Below are 17,321 nucleotides of genomic sequence, written 5' to 3'. Positions count from 1 at the left end.
AAGTGAGAGAGGTGGACAAGATGGTCACCGAGCTGACGTTTTGCTCTGAATCAGCACAGCTAATTAGCCTTCCTCACCCCCCACTTCCCGGGACACTGTTATCAGAACCTCCCACTCAGCACGGGAACCGTGACATGGGGGAGGGGTTATTGCAGTCCCTTGTTTCTGAGATTGGGAGCTGCCAACTATTTATTCTTATGCGGGTCTCCTGGTGTCCCAAGCATGTATGTCCTACCCCTGGCTGTAAAAATAAGCCAGCGCTGAGTCACAAAAACAAACCTGGTTATTTATAAAGAATATTCCTAGATGGTTAGGCTGATTAACAATCAAACAGACTTTCAGAGTAAACTATGGAAGTCTTGTCCCTGGAAATCCTTTTCTATAAAAGAAAACATCCTAGTGATTGGGGATGACCTGGAGAGCTTCGTTTTTTTGCTGAAATCATTTGAGGCAGCCATTCTAGTTTTGCTTTATTGCCTATAGCTCAACATTACTCTTTTCTTTCAGATTTGCATAGGTGAGTTTTTATTTCTATATAGGATTCTGTTTACTTACCCTTTGGATTATATACATATTCAAGATACTTGTTTACTGATTGCAGAATATTTTTAGTCTGTGAAAGGGCAATTAAATATCCTTTTGTATAGCAAAAAAGGGGGGACATACTAAGAAACCTTTTTCTTCTTTTTTATTATGGAATTTATTGGGGTGACAATAGCTAATAAGATTATATAGATTTCAGTGATACATGATCTGTATATTGTGTTGTGTGTTTAACATTACTCTTAATTTCTGCTGAGAAGAAATTCCCACCTTCCCTGGTGTTACCTGGGAGTCACATTATCAGAACCTGTGTACGTTTCTCTAGCATTTCATCAGACCCAGAGGGCGATGAAGCCCCAGGAAAACTGTCCTCGGAGTAAAAGCAAGGTCCACATCAAATGGCAGGGACGTTCTTTCAAAAGTAAAACATGTTTTCCATGTTAATAAGAATTCTTCTTTGTCCGCAGGCTGAATTTTCCTGAGTCTTGGTGGTGTGTTTATAGTGCTCATTTGCACTGCTGGCTTAATTAGGGGGATTTTATGATTTGCAGTGGTCGATGGAGTACAAGTCTCCCTTCTTCCTCTCCTTTGAGAAAAAGACCAGCCACATTCTTTTTACAGTGTCCTTCCCCCACCTTTTTCATTTCCCCTCTTTGAAGTAATAAATATTTCTTTATAACTTAAGAAATATCCAGACCCATAGGTTATGGCTTGCAATACGAGGTCCTTTGTCTCTCGCTGGGTGAAGGCTAGACATGAAACACACGGTAGGGTAACCAACAGCCCCGCACAAAGCCCTCAACTCCAGCAGCAAAGACATCAAAGTCCCCTGGGTACACCTACCACCACTTCCTTCTCACACGCCACAACAGAGACCTGAGTGCTAGAAGAAAGTTCTGGGTCACTTCCCAAGCCAGGAACAGACAGAGTCTAAACAAGTACCTGGTGGCTTTACCCTAACAGGCCCCAGACTTGAAGAGTGGGGTGGCTTCAACGAGGGACAGGAGAGCTCAGTCTTCCCACCTCCAGTCGGGGTCCCAAACAGACACCACCCATATGAAACTAGTTAGTAGGGGTAGGTCTTACAGTGTGGAATACTCTGTCCTGAGGGCCCGTGCCTAAAACCTCCAACTCATTTTACATCTCCCAGAAATGCGCCTCCTTGCTCTAAGGGTCTTTGAATAGCAATCCCTTTGAACACTGGGGCCGGCTCCTGGTGTCAGTGTCTCTGTGCCTGGATTTGTGGGATGTGGCTACGCCAGGATTTCCAGGCTCTGGCTTAAGTAGGAAAACCACAGGTGAGACTTACAAAGGAAACAGAGGCAGAGGAATGCTGGGATACACAAAGCAAAGAAAGGCAAGGACCTGATAAAGGTACAAGATGCCCACTCTTGGGTATTTCTTCTCAGAGCGACACAGAAGAGGGAACCAAATTCCATTCTCATCTAAACACCAAACAGGCCCCATAACAAGAGCAAGGGAAGAATGAACTCCCTCAAACAACTGTTGGAGCCTCAAAACCAGAGGTTAGTTTGAATCTGCATAATCATTCTGAATGGGATCAAAGGCAGCAAGTAGGTTTACCATTCTTGAGAGGGGTTGGCCAGGCAGAGCCCTGGGTTTGACTCTTAGTTCCCCCTTTACTCACTGGGTAAATCTGAGCAACCCATCATCTCTCCTCTCTGAGGCTAGGGTTCCTCTTCCCCACATCTAAGAAACAGACATACTACCAACCTCAGGAGGCTACTACGAGGATGAGATGAACTCATCTGAAAACACATAGGACAGTGCCTATTGTCTAATAAGGACTCAAAGTTCAATAATTCTTATTTCAAAAAAAATTTTTTTATTCTGTTTACATTTCATGAAGACAAGGGTAAAAAATAAAAATTTTTAATGAAACATACATCCATAGATTTTGGTATCTAGAGAATTGTGATTTTCTTAACTGTAGAGACTAAATATTTCATACATACTATTTTAAATTGGTCCTTATAGAAATGTGAGTTAGCACTCTAGGTTCTACTTCCATAGAAACTGGCAATATTTGAGGCTCTTGGTTTGGAATGTATCTCTACTTTATAAGTGGAATGTATGAAAAATACATTATACATATGTGTATACATATGTATACATTATATATACATATATGTAACTTTTATTAGACTTCTCAGGAAATTCATTTCAATATACAGTTATTTAAAACCTACTTTTGTTTTACATGTAGATAAACTTCTAGAATTCACAGTATAATTAGAATACTAGATGTGTATTCCTTATTCAAACAGAGACAGTATTTTTAAAAGTTGCTCTTTCTGCAGCCAACTCACAGCTATTTTAATATATATAATAGTCCAGATTATTTTTACTTCATATAAAATAAATAATGAATTTTATGTCCCTAGACATGAAAGATAGGTAGTGACTGAAGCAGAAAATTTGGCCACATGAAGCTTTTACTAATTCTACCTCCATGCCACCTTTGGTATTACCAAAGTGTGAGACCCCTCTAATCCTCCCCCCAAGTGAATTGTCTGAACAGCTGGCTTCACCCCCTTCCTTACAAAGCACTCCAGATGCACCCCCAGGGGGACTACTCAGATCTGAAATGAGCACTGGGCATGCCCCAAGAGAAAAAAACCAAGATACTAAGATGTCAACAAGGATTGTAGCTTTATCTGTAAGGTTTTATTGTTTGTTTTGACAAGGAGGTTGCATTCATGTTATATAAAATGAATTTGAACATGGCTCTCATGAGAAAGAAAAACTTTAGCTAGACATCAGAAAGAAGGTAAGATCTTTTATAAGAATGAGTGATTCGCAGGACTGAGGAATGGTCTCAAGATAGAGGGACTGCCAGTGAAATTAGCTCAGTGAAGCCACTGCAAAATACTTTGAAATAGAGAAAACATAGATTGGATGGATGGATGGAGAGAGACAGACAGACAGTGACAGACAGAAGTAGAAAACCAGTCCCACTCACTCAGCTGCTTTTTTCATCCAAAACCTGCATGTTAACTACTGGATCTAACTTCTGGCCACTGGTGAGGGTAAGGCTGAAAGAATGCTTCCCTAGCACGCAACTGTTTGGGCTTAAGAAACCCGTCTTCAATGTGTCTGCTGGGTAGACACATTTAATATACTCCCAAGCCAAGCATTTCAATTTCCAGGTCATCCTCTGCGGTGGTCACAGGAGAGCAGACCCTGAGACTACACCACAAGCTTGAGAAGAATCTTCTCTGAGGTTTTAAGATGCTTTTGGTTAGTTACTGGGTTGCTATTTTTTCTGTGCCTTTCCATCGTCACTCATCTATGGCACTTCTTGATCCCAGAGAGAAAGGGGAGGCCCTTGAGCAGGAGAAGGTGGGCGGACACTCCATCTGGCTGTGTCGCACTTGACAGTTTGCCAGGAGAGATCCCATGCTGTGCCAGAGCCTCCATCAGGCTCACTGAGTTTCTACTCCTATTTGAGACTTTTGTTCTCTAATACCCCCAGAATACAAAGGTTACATTATAGAAGTGGGGAAAGCAGGATCCTGACAGCTTAAGTGACTTCCTCTAGCTAAATGCTAGAGAGGCAGGAATTTAGGTTTTCCAGTTTTGTTCTGTGTTCTTTTGACTGGCAAATGGTTCTTAGTTCGGGGCGAGCAGGAAATCACAGATTCCTTAGAAAATGAGTTGACATTTGTGCCCTCTCTCCCTCCAAAAATGAAGTCACACAAACATTTAGGTGTAAAAGCTTCGTAAAATTTCAGGGAGCTAAGAAAACCCTTTAAAAAGCCATTAGCAGTCCATTTGGGAGGGAGGTGGTCAAAAGAAATTAGATTAAAAACTTTCGCATTAGTGGTTGAACCATATGCCTTTTGTGTAGGTGAAAAATGATCCAATATTGGAAATTTTATATGGATCTCCCTCATAACATTGCTGTCTGTGTAGATTTCAGAAATTAGACAAGGGAGAGATTAACTCTCAAAGTTTCAGGGCTTTCACCCCAAGTCCACATCTAACAGGTGAAGGAAAGGTGTGAGGCAATTAGCCTCTTGCCACTGAGCTGTCCTGGTGGTCTCCAAACTGGAGGATGTGAGTGAGAATGGGCGGGAATGGTGAACCTGGCTTGACTTCCTTCCTGTGCCCAAGGCCCTGTCTCTCTTGGTCAAAACCCAGGTGATTTCCTGTGTTGTTCCTTCACAGTACAAGCGAGGCTGTGAACACCATGAGCTTACATGGCTCTTTTTTCAGAAGCATGAAGTCATTTTGTGAAATGAAGAGGGAACCACCACGATCCGAGGAGGGACATTTGAAAACATGTGCTTTGGCATCCAGCCGGGCGTGGCTCAGCGGTTGAGCGTTGACCTAGGATCCAGGCGACCAGGGTTCGATTCCCGGTCAGGGCGCATGCCCGGGTTGCGGGCTCCATCTCCAGTCGGGGGTGTGCAGGAGGCAGCCGATCAATGACTCTCTCTCATCATTGATGTTTCTATCTCTCTCTCCCTCTCCCTTCCTCTCTCAGAAATCAATAAAAATGTATTTTTAAAAAGAAAAAAGAAGAGAAAAAAAAGAAAACCTGCACTTTGGCAAGTCAGCGGGAGGTTTCAGATCAAAAGCAACTCATTGGCTCAGTTCCTTCTAAGAACAGTTTCTCATCTGTGATTTTAGGCTGTATGCAGAGATTCCGTGTTAGAAAAGCTTGTGGGACTCAGAGGGGAATCAGAAAGAGATAAAACCAAATCTTCAGTGAATACTGTGCTCTGCCACCCAGACCCCCTCCTTCATGACTGAGCACTCAGTGCACAGCAGCCTGTTCTTGGAAACTGGCCTTAGAGGAAGAAAGCCAGAATGGGAGGAGAGGGCCGAAGTCCATGTCCGATGGCCTTTTGATAGGAGTGAACGGTACACAGGGGGGTCAATTCGGAAGGGCCGTCCCAGCTCCCTGTGAGATGGGAGGCTCTAAAGGCATCAATGGATATAACTATCTTTGCCCTTAGCATCTGATAGCCTAAGACTGCTTCTTTTATTAATAATATGTGTTATCTCATTTTTTAAAATGTACCATCAAGCTTAAAATAAAATGCAGACCTGGAAGGAATTGTCTTGTCCGAACACCTTATTTTAAAACTAAGGCAACTGCTTACCCTTTGAGACAGCATGAGGGGCCTGGAGAGCATTATGCTAAGAGAAATAAGCCAGTCAGAGAAAGACAAGCATCACATGATCTCACTCATATGTGGAAACTAACGAACAAAATAAACTGATGAACAAAGTAGATTCAGTGACATAGAAGCACGGAGCAGACTGATGAATCTCAGAGGGTGGGTGGGGAGAGATTAACCAAAGAATTTATATGCATATATGCATAACCCATGGACGCAGACAATAGTGTGGGGAAGGTGTGGGTGTGGGTGTGGGTGTGGGTGGAAGGGGGCAGTGGGGGGAAAAAAAGGACACCTGCAATACTTTCAATAATAAAAATAAATTTAAAAAAACAAGGAAACTGGAGCTCAAGAAGGTTATATGACTTATGTAAGGTCACTTGGCTGGTTAGTGGCAAAAACAGGGCTTAAAATACCATTCCTCTGAGTACATGCTTCCTCTCAGTTTCTAAATTGCCTACTAATTCGTTGCTCCTTTTCTGTGACAGATTGAAAATTCAGAAAACTAATATTGTTAGAATTTCATGCAAAAGTAAATAGGCTCTAACAAAGGGTCTTGTCAACTTTCCTATGAACAAAATCAAAAAATTCAAAGTATCAATAGGACGTGGTGCCTTCCACACATGAGCTCTTTTTTTGCTAAATTATGAAATCAGTACATTTTTCTGGATGGTTGAAATCACCTCTGTATAGAGGACTGACACCTGACTGATTAAATTTAAAAGAATTAGAAAGGTTGCCTGATTTAGCAAAAACAAAAAGGATATCCACTTAAATTTGAATATCAGAGCAACAACAAATAATTTTTTAGCATAAGTGTGCCCTGAGTATAGAGTGGGACTTATTTACACTTAAAATTTACTCCCTGTTTATCTGAAATACTTTTTTCGGCAATCCAAAGTTGAAAAGATACAAGAGAGCACAATAAAAAAATGAACAGATAAAATAAAAACAGAGAACACTAATAAAAAAGAAACGAGGAATGGAGGAAAGGATTTTGTGGATAATTTTAAACAAACTAGAGAGAGAAAAACGTTAGGACTGGTAGACACTTTTTGACCAATGAATAGAGAATACAAGTCTCTAATCCGAACTGGTCCTTAATTTCTGAATGAACACAGGCTCATTATTTAAGTGCATCCTACTAAAAGGTAGGGCCAAGAGGAAGAGGGAAAATAAAAACCACTCATAATGACACACAGTTGGCACAAAAACAAAGTTGTTATGCTCTGAAAAATCAGTGCTAGAAACAAACAGAATGCTATTAAAAACCCATGATTTTAAAAAGAAATTATGAGATATTTCAAAATACTTAGGCCATATTGACAATGAAAGTACTGTGTCAACATTCATGGGCTACAATCAAAGTAGTACTTAGAGGGGGGAAATTAGAGAACAACGAAAACAAATCATTCAAGGATTCAACACGAGACGCTAATGAATAACGGCGGCGTCAGTCCCGGACACAGGGAGAGAAGTGATGACAATGAGAATAGGAATCGGTGAGTTTGGGAACTAGAAGGATAAAAGAAGTAAAGAAAACTGAAAGTTAGTTTTGAAGAAATCCCAGGCACAAGTAATCAAGGGAAAAAAAGAGAAAAAGGAAATTCAAAAACATATAATATAAAGAGATTTATAACTATAGCTAACACAGAGATGAGACATAATAAAAATACATTGTGAACAACTATCAGCACTAAATTTGAACGTGTGGAAGAAATTCATAACTTTATGGGAATATCAAATAGTCCAAAATTGGAAATAAAAAATTGAATAAATTTTAATAAAAATCAAAGGCATTTAAATGACAATCATAAACCTTTTCTCAAAGAAGCCCCAGGCCCCGTTGGTTTTACAGGTGGGTTTTGCCAAACTTCGAAGGAACAGATACTTCCTATTTTGTGCAGGTGGTTTCAGAAAATTAAAAAAAGGGGAAACTGCCCAATTTTATAAGGCTTGTAAAATCTAAATGTTTAAAAAAGGAAGACATATACTAATTCCATATAAGACTACAAATGCAAAAATCGAAAATAAAAGGTTAACCAATAAAATCCAAGAATATATTTAAAATATACCATAAACAAGTTCACTTCATGAAGACAAAAAATGATTTGATATCTAAAAAAATAAAACAAATCTATCAATGTGATTCAACATAATGATAGACCAAAGGAGAAAAATCAGGTGATTATGTCACCTGATAAAAATCAAGTCTTTGATTTTTTCAGCTCATATGTACCAGTATGTTCTTCAAAAGGTGGAAGAATTGATCTAAGACTTACACTAAAATTTCTACGGAAAATAAATGTTCATAAATAATAAATAGCTAATGCATTTTTTTTAATGTGCAAAAAGTGAAGGGGGACATGCTCTACCAGGCATATTCACATAGTCAAAGTTATAGAAATACACAGCCAACATGACAGGCGATGGGCAAAAACTACAAGCATGTCCCTTAACATCAGGAACAAGACGGTTGTCCGCTTGCACTGCTCTTCCTCAACCTAGTACTGGAAGTCCCAGCCACAACAACCAGAGAAGAAGAAATAAAAGGCATCCAAATTGGAAAGAAAGAAGCAAAACCATCATTATTTGCAGATGACATGAAACTGTATCTAGAGAACCCTAAAGATTCCACCAAAAAACTACTAGAATGAATCACAATCAGGGACCAATTCTAGCACTTCCTGCAAAGTCTATCACTGGCTGGCCACTGTGCCCTGTCATCAGTTCACGTGGAGACAGAAAAGTGTGTACTTGTGTTGCCCCTTTGTCTCCCAGTGATAAACCCCCATGACATTTTACAAAGCCAGATCATCTGAAGAGGGAATTTGCCAACAAGGATGACAGTGCAGAAAAAAAATATGAATTAAAAGTAAATAGAGGTACACAAAAAACAGCCGACTGTGGAAATGCTGAGGCCACTGCCATTTGACAGAGCCTAGGTGTCCAGCCAGAGGGGCTCAGTGAAGGTGAACTTGCCCATGTGAATGACAAGAGTGGTGGTGACAGAGGATGAAGGTGCCCCAGAGCGAGTGAGTCCAAGAAAAAAAACTGACTAAAAAATACTCTCAAGATTTATTTTATAACCTTGAAAGCAAAGAGGATAATTTTTTTCCTCAAAGAAAACTCCAGGTTTAAATAGCGTCACTGATGAATACCTCTAAAATTAATACCAACCTTACATAAAATATTCCAGAGAACTGGAGAAAAAAGAAACTTATTTTAGGAAGTAAAATCTAGCCTTCATCATAAATCCTGATAAGATGGTAAAATATAAGAAAATTGGGAGCCAAGGTCTAATGAACATAGGTGAAAAATTACTTAAAATATCCACAAAATGATTCCAAAATTATTGACAAAGGATTATACATCACCTTCAAGTTGTTTTTTTCCAGGTATGTAAGATTGGTTCGCATTTAAAAGTTTATCAAAGTCAAGACATTGACAGGACAAAGGGGAAAATAATATGAACATCTCAGGTGCAGAAAGGCATTTGATAGAATTAAACTCCCCTTTGACCGAAAGCTATAAAATGTTAAGAGAAATTAAAGGAGATCTAAGTAACTGAAAGAACATATTAGGAGACTAGTATGCTAAAGAGAAATCTCTCCCCAAATTGACATAGATTCAATGAAATCCCAATCAAAATTGCATCAGATTTTTTTCCCACAAGTGGAAACTGAAGCTTATTATAAAATGGAAATGGAAATTAAAAGGACCAAGAACAGCCAAGACATTCTGGAAAAAAAACACATGCAAAGTTTTAGAATTTACATTATCAGATTTTAAGACGCCTCAAAAACGTACAAGAAGTAAGAGCGTAACATTGATGCAAGAATGTACGGACCAGTAGAACAGAACAAACTGAAACCACAGGGGGATGGATACCTTCACACACCCAACAGAACAGCTGAAACTGAGATGTCAGACACCACATTTGGGGAAAATGTGAAGCAACTGGAATACTCATAAGGCTCTGGTAGGAGCTCAACTACTGTGAAACAATATTTGGGATTATCTACGAAAGATGGTCAACTGCCTACTTGTGATCTAACAGTTCCAAATATACCCAACTATATCTGTACATTCACCAAAAGAAGGGTACAGAAAGTTTATGGCAGAACTATTTGTAACATCGTGATAGAGAAACACTAAAATTAATCCACTCACTCATCAATCGGGATAAAGTGTGGTGTATCCATGCACTGGAATGCGATATTGCAATGATGAAAGTACATACTGTGAAGGTTCTCACGAGAAGCTCAAAACCAAACATAACTAATCTATGGTGCTAGAAGTACAAATAGTAAGTACCTCTGTGGGGTAATAACTGAGGAGAATGAGAGAACATTTGGGGGTGATGTTAACGTTCGTTTCTTGATCCGTGTGGGTGGTTAGAGTGTATACTCTGCAAAAACTCATTCATCTCGCATTTCTGATCTTGGCACTTTCCTGTGAGTATGTCACACTTTGATAAACTGATTACTTATAAAGAAGCACAAACTTCAAGAAAAGGTAAAAATAAATTCAAAATGTATGCACTTTGAGATGACAAAAGGAAATTTTCTGACAAGCCATTCCAGTGAATCATGTGTAAGCACACACACATGCACCTCTGTGCACACACATACAATACGTCTGCAACCTTCATGGTACAAACATTTGGGCCACTTACTTTGAGCCAGACCTCACGCTCTCTCTCCAGGCTACCCTCGCTGACATCATCCCGAGGTCTGTTTCCACTGGGGACACAGGGAAGCCAGCCAGGAAGGGGGAGATGCTCTGGTGAATCTGGACGGTGCGATGTGCAAACCTGAAATGCAATTGCAACCAACAATCATATGTGGAGGGTGAGAGATAAGACAAGGACACTCTCCAGCTCAAAGCCAAAGTCTCCCTCTCTTTCTGAGTGGCTGATGATCGCATTATTGGCACAAAACATTCCCCAACATAGAGAAATGTCTCAGCGCTCTCCATTAGCCTCCAGGTAGAACCTGCCTGGGCAGAGAAACACACATGCCAACCCTCAGCCCACAGCTGACCAGGGGATCTTGCCCAGAGAATAGTCCTGGCGCATTTCAGGCAACTGCCTCTGGGATTAGCCATGGAAGCCCGTTCAGGACAATGGTTAGATCTTTACCTTGCAGGACCTACTGGCCCCAGGAGAGAGGCTACTGAGTTAGGGAACTGCTGAACATTCAGATGGGTCAAGGAGCCAGAGATGGGAAACTCCAGGAAATATCTCCCACCTCACTTAGGGAACACAGGCAGACTAGATGAGAAGCCACTTGAGAAAGCTGTCACTTACTCAGAACCTCCCAACGTTCCTGGCTTCTTGCCTTTTGGCCACCAGGACTCTTGAGAAAAATGCCAGAATTGGGCTGAGGGAGTATGGCAGGCATGGCTAGTTGCCTGCCCATATTTATTTCCATTACTTTCATATGAACAAACTCCAGTTCTGTTCCAGGGGACAGTGTATCTCGGTATAAAGGCTCATGTCCTCAGGGTTCCTTGCAACTAAGGGTGATTAAGTGACCTGGACCTGACCAGTAAGATGTTGGCAGGAGTCTACAGTGTTGAACTTCCGGAGAAGCTGCCATTTTCCCAATAAGAAATAGGTGCTAGCACACACCTGTTTCCCTTCTTCCTGCTTGAAATGCCTACTGCAAGCCTTGAGGAAAAGCAGGCATCTTAGCAGCAGGAGGAAGAAAGTTGCAAGCCAAGGATGCAAAGAACTAGACCCCAGAAGACACCTTAGTCTATGATGAGTTTCTGGAACTGGAGCAACAAGCTTGGTTGGTCTCTCAATCTCCTGGGGTGTCTCAAGTCTAAAACCCAGTGATTCACGCTGGCCTAAAATAGTGCTAAATCTCACTTCTCTTGGAAGGGCTGTATTGCCCATTGTTATGATGAACAGAAGAGTTTATTTGGCAATGGACACACCTGGAAGAGTAGCCAACAGCCTAGTTCTTAATCTGCTTTTCAGTATTCAACTATAATTCATAGAAGTCAGTCTTTAGAGTCATCAGAGGATCTCCTAGTTATTTAGATGGATATTCTAGAAAAATTATATACAAAACATTTGTCCTTAGTACTAACTCTAGAGTTTCTTCAATAATAAGAAATCTTTAAATCAAATTATACTTTGCTCTTTAATATATATTTTAAATTTTATTTGATCTTTAAATCATTGCATTGGATGCAAAATGATTACTATACTCATTTTATGTATGAGAAAACCGGGGCCCAGAGAGGTTAAGTGACTTGTTGAACATCACTTAGTAATATTGGTGGGTCCGGTGGTGTAATCCAGGCATTCAGACTCTTTTCTGCTGCTTTTTCTTCTTTTAAAATAAATTCTCTCAAACACAAAGCCCAAGGGTAATTTCTGATATGTGTACTTCTAAGGTTAATTTTGAGGTGGTTTTGTAGACCTGGAAGCCAACCATTGCATAGCCAAAGTTCCTAGATGAAAACTGGCGAGAGCACGAGGCCGAGGAGGGAATGAGATCCGATTGCCAGTCTAGAAGCTTTTCACTTAATGTTACCTTATTCTGAGTTTAGTAAGGGCCAAACCTAATGTCAAAGTTAGGAGAAATGTCACTTCACAACTTTCTCCGACTTGGCTCTTCTGGCTTAACTTACCATGGAACGAGGCTCCCCTGTTACCAAGGAAACAGGACACTTGTTCTTGTCTTCATGAGCGGAGGAAGCTTGGGTAGCCCACTGATCCAGGTATCCGTCGGGAGTAGGGAGGCCGCAGTCTATGAGGCTGGTTCCCTTCTCAAAAGGCTCGCATATCCCATCTCCCTTAAATACATAGCACAGGCTCGGCTCTCCTGCCAAAAAATATCGCATGACATTTGAAAATGTGTTTTAATATATGTCATGTAAAAATAATTACATTTTTTCTCCAGCCCACTAGAGAATCCCATAATTGATAGTCTAAATGCTCACCCCAAACATGCAGACCACACACACACACACACACACACACAATTATTTTCCATTGGAAAGTGGTAGAATCCACCTACATAATAAAGGTATAGAAAGGAGTGGGAATGAAGGAGAAGAAACAGGGAGAAAAAGTAGCTGTGGGCTGGATGTAGAAATAAATTTTAACGACTAGTTGAGTAAGATACTTGGGGGAAGCTGGGGATAAAAGAAGAAAGAGAGTTTAAATAAATGGTATAATGTTTTAGGTATTTGGGTCCCCTTCATAGTTTTTGAAATAGTAAAGCATTTGAGAGACTGGCTTTCAATTACTTTTAGCTGCTAAATTGTGTGTCTTTAACTCACTATGCATCTGATCTGAAATTGGACAATTTGGGCTACAGGTTTATAAGGGCTACTACGTATTATTTCTTTTAGTCTCACAGCAACCACGTGAGGTTTGTGTTTTTTGTTTGTTTCATAAATAGGAAACCTGAGTCTCAGTGATTTTAAGCAACTTGTCAAAGTCCCTTGACTCATACGCCATAGAGCTTGGATTTGAGCCAAGCTTACAGAATGCAGGTTCAGGGGGCTCCCCATTACTCCACGCTGCCTCAAGCTCAGACAGGACTGCCTTCAAGAGCAAACAGGTAAGAAATGAATACTCAAAAAAAGAACTATTGGGGTCATAAATTGAGCTTGTATTCTCTGGACACATCCCATATTGCTCATAGAGCTCTCTGACCCAGTGAATAGTACTCAGTTGTCGCTACGTAAACTAGCCTCAAATGTAGAAAACTGGGATGAAGTTATAAAGCCATTTATTAAGTTCCACTACATTTTCTACCAAAATTTGGGACTATTAATATTAGCAGCACAATTCTAATTTTGCACTTCTACTTAAAATAACTGGACGTGAAAATAAAATCATGATTCAAAATAAATCAACCCATAGGTACACATTTGATCACATCATTACTGAAATGTGCCGTTGCTATACCAATCCTTTTATTTTTAATTCTTCACAGCAATACCACAGGGCTGTTCCAGTAATTTTCACTGTTCATCAACATGTGTTTATGAATCATTTTCCTTAGTAATTTATTCAAACCTAAGACCCTTCTGTGGTAAATTGAGCTTTACTTGCCAGGAAATAAGCCACTGCACTGTTCCGAGGACTTGGTTCTCGGCCTATTTGGGGCCCTAAATTCCTGCATTTCATTAAACCCATGGCCTGTTCAAATCACTACCCAAAGCCAATATATGTGTATTTAGAATGACTTCCCATGATGATTCTTTCTCTCTCATAATAAAGATATATGTAACATGTACTTATGTACATAAATATGCATATATTTTAGATGTATATGTACACATATATGTATATCTGAATATGTGCATATATTTTATAATGTATATGTTTATAACAGATATGTATTTATCCTGTTTTTCTGTTTATTAACCAGTGACTGTTTCTTCTTGTTTCTCTCTCTTTTTTTTATTTAACCACTTTAAAATTTTTGCCTCTGTCTTTTTCAAATCCACCTAAAAATTAACAGACACTTTTAAAACATATTTCACGATAATTCCTTCAAACCTAACCTTTGGAGAAATGATCAGGAGGCCTATATGCTTAGCCTGCTATAAATATACCACTCACTAAGACAGATGTCTAACTGTGGACTATATCGTTTTTAACCTTACCCTGTAAAGTTTAGGGATAGTCTTACTGGAGTTAGAGCCTGAGGAAATATAAGCCCAACTTAATGGGATCAGATGTGATAGCAACCAAGTGGGGTTGGCTCTGAAGTGAAATGAGATTTGAGCTGCACTGGAGAAGGCACAGTGTCTGGGGAGAGGGAGGGAGGGGGGGAAGAGAGAGAGAGAGTCTTGTGTGTTCAGTGTAAGCCCTCTATGTACAACAAATAGAAACAATGCAAACAGAGGTGGGATTAACAAATACTTGTGCACAGAAGGGGGCAGGTAATTGGTTCGGCGTATTCCGCACAGGCAGGCCACATCTGGAGTACTGGATTCCTTTCTGGGCATTGACCACATGAAGCATGCCAGGTTAGGGTAAATGGGAAAGGGTCTGGAAACCTGATCCCACGAGGGGATGTTTGGATTGGAAAGGACAATAATGAGGAAGCATTTCAAATATCTGAATGGTAGTCAAGTCAAACAGGGGAAAAAATCCTCTGTAGTTTCATAGCAAGAAAAAAACTCTTGACTAAGCACTAGGAAAGCTGAGTCCCAGGCTGGCTCTGCAAGGAACTTGCTGTCATGCTACAGATGAGTCGCTAAAATGCTCCAAGCCTCAGTTCCTAACCAGAAAGGAGAGGAGAATTTTATGACAGATAAAGCCCTTTTTAAACAGAGCGGTCTGTTTCAAGGGGCATTCTTCACTGCTGGACGCATGGAAGCAGGACCTACATACAAGAGGCCCACCTCTCAGGAACCAGTGGAAGGAAGCTGGACTTAGTCACTGCCGGCCTGTGTGCAGGCAGGGAGCAGGTGTCTCTTAGGCTCGCTCGTGGTACTTGTGCACAGTGACTATTTTTTGTTGGATGGATGGAAGACTACTTACGATTCTACTCTAGAGAGCAGGGGCACTTGTGTGTTCTGTACAGTACTTCACCCCTTAATACATTCCACCTGATTATAATCATAGCCTACTTTATCTTGAGATTTAGAGACATTAAAATATTTTTAAATGCACTGCTGCTTAAAATAACTTTGCTGAGTGGTGATGTCCCAGAGAATCACCTCAGTGTATGCAGATGGGAATGGGAAAACAGTCCACTTCTAAGAAGCCTGCTGATGACGATTTTAATCAGAATTGGGGGAAGGGGGCCAGGAGGCTTCTCTGAGTGGCAGGGGTCTAGAGTTGAAGCCATCCCTTTCTAACTCCTTACCAGCGAATCTCCAAGGTTAAGAACGGTTATGACCTGCTGTCATTCTTCATGATCTTACCTGCTCAACACAGCTCTCCTTTTGGCTTAGAATCATCCCTTACCCTATTTTTATGCAGCATCCATAATGATTGAGTCACTTAGCTGGCATTGGTATTAGACCTGAGGACCCAGGAGAAATCCTTGGTAACATTAATCTAGGTGGCAGTACAACCTAGTGGTTTAACACACAAATTCTAGAGCCGTACTTCCTTGGCTCAAATCCTCACGTCACCACCTCTAGCTGTGTAAGAGAAGGTCCCTGTGCCTCAGTTTAGTGACCTCATACTGAGAGTAGGGATTAAATGAGATAATGTATGTGAAACAATTAGTGCCTGGCACACAACAGACCCATCAAATGTCTCTGTCATTATTCCTATCATAGCTAAGCTATGTGTTACAAGATATCAAGAGCTCAAAAAATAAGATGTGGGGATACCTCTAAAATTAGTACATGTGTCTCTGCAGGTGCTCCTAAACTCACCTACACAGTTGAAACCTTCCTCTAGGTTACATGTCCTTGAGCAGCCGTCTCCACTCAAAAGATCTCCATCATCACACTCTTCTCCCAGGTTCCTAGACGGTAAAAATAGATACATACATACACGCAGAAAAATTTTTTTCGTTATCACTACCATCATTTTAACTTCTTAAAACTCCTTTTGGTACATTAAAAAGTGCATCCACTTACACATGGAAAATAAAGAATAACATAAATGAACACAAATAGACTCATAGATACAGAGATCAGGCTGATAGTTGCAAGAGGAGAGGGATATTGGGGGGCTGGGTGAACAGGGGGAAGGGAAGGGATTAAGAGTACAAATTGGTAGTTACAAAATAGTCACAGGGATGTAAAGTACAGCATAGGGAATATAGTCAATAATATTGTAATAACTATTCATAGTGCCAGGTGGGTACTAACAATATCGGGGGCGGGAGCACTTTGTAAGTTAAATAATTATTTGACCACAATGCTGTACACCTGAAGCTAATATAAAATAATATTGAATGTCAACTATAACTTAAAAATTTAAAAACTGCAAGCTGGCAAATAGTGGGAGCTAAGAGCATGCTTTCACACACAAAACAAAATTAAGTATACAGACATTTATAGAGTTAAGCAATGACTGTTGATTGGTGTGTCCAGTGGTTTGTGGGAATTCCTCAAATCCAAGTATCTCATGGCTCACAAACATCTAGAAGATCCATGAGGGGTCCCAATGGTGTTTCTAGTAAGTGGTCTTAAGCTAGAACATGCCAACCAGCCTGTTATGAATGAAATCTGAGAAATAGTGGATTTGGTGAGGAGGAAACCTGCCTGACTATGTGTGGTTTTGTTTTCTGTTCTTTTTATCTTTTTATATTTCTTTGTTTTCACAGTTTTGTTCAATCTATATGCAGTTGTTGTTAAAGTTAGGATTTTGTAGAACTGAAATCTGTCTACGTACAAAAGACTCAGCGGCCAACTGCAGCCTTCCCTCAGTCCAGGCATCTACAGCTCAGGTCCCTGTCCTTGCTCTCTACTACTACCTGGTGGCAGCTAATAAGTATTGCAGGGGAGAAATGAATACAGGATGGGGCAAGAGTAGGTTTATAGTTGTTTGTATGGAAAAGAAACAATAATTAATAAATAACGATATAAGAATAAACTCTGTTTTTCACGTACTCACAACTGTAAACCTACTTTTGTCCCACCCTGTACTAGGAGAGGAAAAATGTCATTTTTCTTTTGAATCCC

At 40.3% G+C, this 17,321-nt stretch overlaps 1 protein-coding gene across 1 annotated transcript in view; it reads right to left on the bottom strand.

Moving 5' to 3' along the window:
• Positions 1–17,321, bottom strand: part of PAPPA2 (pappalysin 2) — a 174,679-nt gene that overhangs the window by 81,253 nt on the left and 76,105 nt on the right. The window contains exons 9-11 of the mRNA XM_081120295.1: positions 16,065–16,156; positions 12,342–12,535; positions 10,372–10,509 (exon numbers count right to left, since the gene is read on the bottom strand). Coding sequence (XP_080976421.1) covers positions 10,372–10,509; positions 12,342–12,535; positions 16,065–16,156 — 424 coding nt within the window. The remainder of the gene's footprint in view (positions 1–10,371; positions 10,510–12,341; positions 12,536–16,064; positions 16,157–17,321) is intronic.

Source organism: Miniopterus schreibersii (genome assembly GCF_964146895.1).
Source record: "Miniopterus schreibersii genome assembly, chromosome: 19".
Lineage (NCBI taxonomy): Eukaryota > Metazoa > Chordata > Mammalia > Chiroptera > Miniopteridae > Miniopterus > Miniopterus schreibersii.
Note: the sequence above shows the minus strand (reverse complement) of the source record. Positions and strands in the feature narration are given on the sequence as shown.